Raw genomic sequence first — 3932 nt, forward strand, 5'->3', positions numbered from 1 at the left:
TCAGACGCGGGGTGGCCCACGCCACCCAGCCCGGCTGCCTTCACCCTTCTCCCCTTGCTCCTTGCCAGCACCTCCCACAGCGCCCCCTCCGTCCTCCAGCCCCCGGCTTGGCGCCCCCCCAGGTCTCAGGGCTCCAGGCTCCCTCGCCAGAGCTGTCAGAGGAGGGGGTGCTGCCTCTCTGGGCTCAGCCACACCCCTCCCACAGCTGGGGCTGAGAAGGCAAACAGACCGGCAGAGTTGTCATTAACAGATTACCCGGGCCGCGGTAATTACAGGCTTCGGGGCTGGCCCAGCTGGCAGGCACTCGATGGCGCCACCCTCCACAGCCCCGTCTCCCACTGTGGGCAGGCTCTGTCACCTCCCTTGACTCCCTCTCATGCTGAGGCCTGGGCCCGGGACGCTGGGGACTGGGAGGGTGGTCTCTGCATGTGGGTGATGCCTGGACATGTTCCCTCCCTGAGCCCCCACAGCTCAGAAGCGAGCGAGCGATGTGAGGCTGACTTGGGCTGGGGTGGGGCTCCCTGGGCAGGACTCAGGTGGGCGGGCAGGTCCCGGACCATCCTCGGGGCAGCCTGAGGGCCCTCGGCTGGAAAGAAGTTTCCAGAAGACTGGCCCAGGCTGCTATTCTAGGAGGTCCGCGGGGACGGGGGCTTTCTCCACAGCCGAGTCAGTGGCAGCTGCCACCATGGGGCTGGGCACGTAGTTGAAGGGAGGCACTCGGACCGAGCGGCTGGGGGAACTGTGCCGGCTGGCAGGGAAGCCCCCTACAGCCACCCCCAGGCCCTCGTGCACGAAGGGGACAGAGGCTGGTGCCTTGGCAGGCCCCGGCCCGTCCACGTCGCTGCCCAGGAGGGATGCGGGGCCGCTGGTCGGGGCCTGGGGGGGCCCCCTGCTCTCCAGGCTTGGGGACGTGCTGGAGTTGGTCTTGGCGGCAGCGAAGTCCTCCGTCTGGACCACGGCGTCGCTGGTCTTGCGCTGCGGGGGGCGGCCCGGGCCCGCGGCGGGCGCGGAGCCCACGAGCGGCAGGGCGGTGGCCGGCAGCGTGCTGCGCAGGATGTGCGGCACGTCCTCGTCGCGGATGCGCCGCCACGTGCCGCCGCGCGCCGCCCTGGGCGCGGGCGGGGCCTCCCCGTCGCTGCTGCGGCGACCGGTTTCCGCCGCGGGCCCCGGGGCGGCGCTGTCGGGCCTGCGGGCCACGCTGATGTGGGGCAGTGAGGCGTAGCGCTTGACCGTCTCGGGCTGGGCGCTCTGCGTGCGGACGGGCAGGCGGGACGGGCTCTCGAAGCTGGGGCGCCGGGGCGTGGGGGGCCGCTGGGGCGCCGGGGTCCGCCGGGGGGCCGCGCGCAGCTCGTCGCAGCGGGAGGAGCAGAGGAAAACGGCGGGCAGCCCGGGCCGGCCACGGCGGCTCGAGCTGCGCTGGGGGGCGGCGGCGGGGGCGGCGGCGGCCTCGGCCGTGGACAGTGCGGACCGGCAGCGGCGTGGCCCTGTTTAGGCGACTCCTTGATGAAGGTCAGCTGGCGCCGGAAGCCTGCGCGGTCCGACTCGCTGCCGCTGGAGCGCGCCGAGGCCACGCGCACCAGGCCCAGGCGGCTCCCTCGGGCCCCCGGGCCCCCCTCGGCCCCCACCCGGCCCCTGGGGCCCGGGTCCGGAGCCACCCTGGCCAGGGGCGGCGGCCCCCGCCGGGCGGGCTTCTGCATGAAGGGGATCCGCACAGGCGACTTCTGTGTCTTGTGCTGCTTGGCCAGAAGGGCCCGTGCGGGCGTCCTAGGCACTGGCGAGGCCCCAGGACTGGGCAGGGTTCCGGCCACCCTGGAAGCAGGGGGCGACCGCCTGGGCAGGGGCTGGGCGATAGGGGAGGTCTGGGAGGAGCTGGACGAGGGCGTCTTGGCGAGGCGGGCTGGCGGCGTGGCACTCCTTTGCGGGGGGCTGAGGGCCGCCAGCTCCGAGATCTTGCCGGGCCGGTGCAGGCTCCGAGACCGCTGCCCCGGGCCCGGGACCTTGCTGGGGGCTGCTGGCCGGCCGTGGCCCTGGGGCCCTGTCTTTGCCAGTCGTAAGGCGGGGGCTGGGGACCGCTCCGGGCTGGGTGCGTGGGGTCAGGCTGGGCACGTGCAGCACTGTCCTTCCCCGGAGTGTGGCCGGCACCCCGGATGCCGTCTTCCCAGCGCCGCGCAGCTTCTCGGGGCCGCAGGGCAAGCAGGGACCAGCGCTGCGCTGGGCCGCCGTCGCGTCCCGCTTCTCTGGCCGCGTGGCACGGCCCGCCTGGCCCTCTGACCGTGGCCGCGGCCCCCTCCTGCGCAGGGAGGGGTGCAGGGTGGAGCCCGACAGCCCCGACGCCAAAGACAGGATGGAGTCGGACTCGGAAGAGGCCTCGTGGGTGTCTGCCGCTGCCGCCTGGTGCAGCCAGGTGACGATGGAGTTGGCGCCCTCCTGGATGGCGCGCCACTCAACACTGTCCAGGTCCGAGGCGTGGTCCGACCCCGTGGCCTCCGCGCTGCGTTCCCGTGGCCCCTCTGCCGGCCGCTCCTCCGGCCGGGCCGCTCGGGGCTTGCGACGCCGGGGGCCTGACACCTGGGGCCGGCGCCTGGGCAGGGCAGAGCCAACGCAGCGCCGCAGCTGCTCCGCCTCGGCCCGCGGGCCGGGGGAGCCCCGGTGCCCGCCTCCGAGCCCGGCGTCCCGGGTGACCGTGGGCTCTGGCTCACCGAGGGAGCTAGTGGAGGAGCTCAAGGAGCAGCACGGGGGTGTCTCGTCGGCGATGAGCCGGGGCTGGGCCCGGCTGGGTGCTGTGGCCTTGGGCGTGCCCTGTGCCTCCTTCCTGGCAGCCCGGCGCTCCCCCTTCACCGCCCGGGGGATGGCAGATGCCCGCCGGGGGGGTGTCGCTGAGGCAGTCTCCACCGGCTCCTCGTCTGAGTCGTTGCCGCAGAAGCAGTACACAGCCTCCTCGGTGGGCGTCGTGAGGCACAGGGATGGCAGCACCCCGTCCCCATGTGCCCGGCCCGTGGGGGGGCCGTCTCTGTCGGCACAGACACTCTGGGGCCTGCGGATGGGCAGCTCCAGTGCTGCCCGGCCCCTGCCCGAACCCTGGGCCGGCTCCGTGCTCCTGCCTGCGCCCCCCGCCTTGTGCCTGTGCCCAGCGGCTGGCCCACCAGGAGCCACGTGGCCCGCAGGCTTGTGTCCATCCGCACAGGTGCCAGGGGGGTCCCTGGGAGGCTGCAGCGTCTCGTCGCTGAGCGAGGCCGCGCTGGAGAAGTTGACCGGTGTGCCCTCGGCCGAGTCTGTGCATGAGTCGTCCTCCCGGGCCGGGGCGGGCACCAGCATGTAGACGGGCACGGGCCGTGCGCGGCGGCCGGGCACCAGCGCCGAGGCCACCTTGCGGAGCCGGGCGGGCACAGCAGCGCCCAGGCACTCCCGCAGCCGCTCCAGCTCCTGTTCGGCAGCAGGTGGCCCCTCAGCTCGGCCGCCGGCCTCGTCCCGCCGGCGGTGCCCAGCGAAGTGCAGGCCGGGGCCGGCACCACGGCCGAGCTCGGGGCAGGCGGGCGGCAGCAGCCGCAGCTCCACGTCCTGCTGCACGTAGTGCTCGTGCAGGGCCAGCGCACTCAGGCTGGAGGCGCACGAGAAGTTCTCGTCCGGCTTCTCCACCGTGAAGCGCACACTGCCGGCGTCCAGCTCCGACGGCAGCCGGCAGCGCTCCCGGCAGTCTGCGATGTCCAGGAAGCGCTTCACGTAGCTCTCCCACTGCAGGCTGAACTGGGTGGTCTCACGCTCGCCGGGCGGGGCAGGGGCCAGCGGCGGCGTCTTGCTGCGGCTGGGCGGCATGGTCTGCCCCGGGCTGTCGGGCAGCTCACTGGGGCTGACCGTGCCGCTGCCTAGCCCACTGCACGGGTCGCATGGGGATGGAGCTTGCGATGGATGGGCTCTCAAAGCTGCCCAGTGAG

General features: G+C 74.0%; 1 protein-coding gene across 1 annotated transcript; it reads right to left on the reverse strand.

The window, feature by feature from the left end:
* Positions 1–294: 294 nt before the first annotated feature.
* LOC105311365 (adenomatous polyposis coli protein 2-like) lies at positions 295–3928 on the reverse strand (the record flags this gene model as incomplete). Its single annotated transcript, XM_011387345.2, is given in 4 exon segments — positions 295–1476; positions 1479–2045; positions 2047–3888; positions 3890–3928. Coding segments are annotated over 4 exon segments (3303 nt in total), but the record flags the coding sequence as incomplete, so codon positions are not given.
* Positions 3929–3932: the final 4 nt, after the last annotated feature.

This window comes from Pteropus vampyrus, unplaced genomic scaffold (assembly GCF_000151845.1).
Source record: "Pteropus vampyrus isolate Shadow unplaced genomic scaffold, Pvam_2.0 Scaffold1000003434, whole genome shotgun sequence".
NCBI classification, from domain to species: Eukaryota; Metazoa; Chordata; class Mammalia; order Chiroptera; family Pteropodidae; genus Pteropus; species Pteropus vampyrus.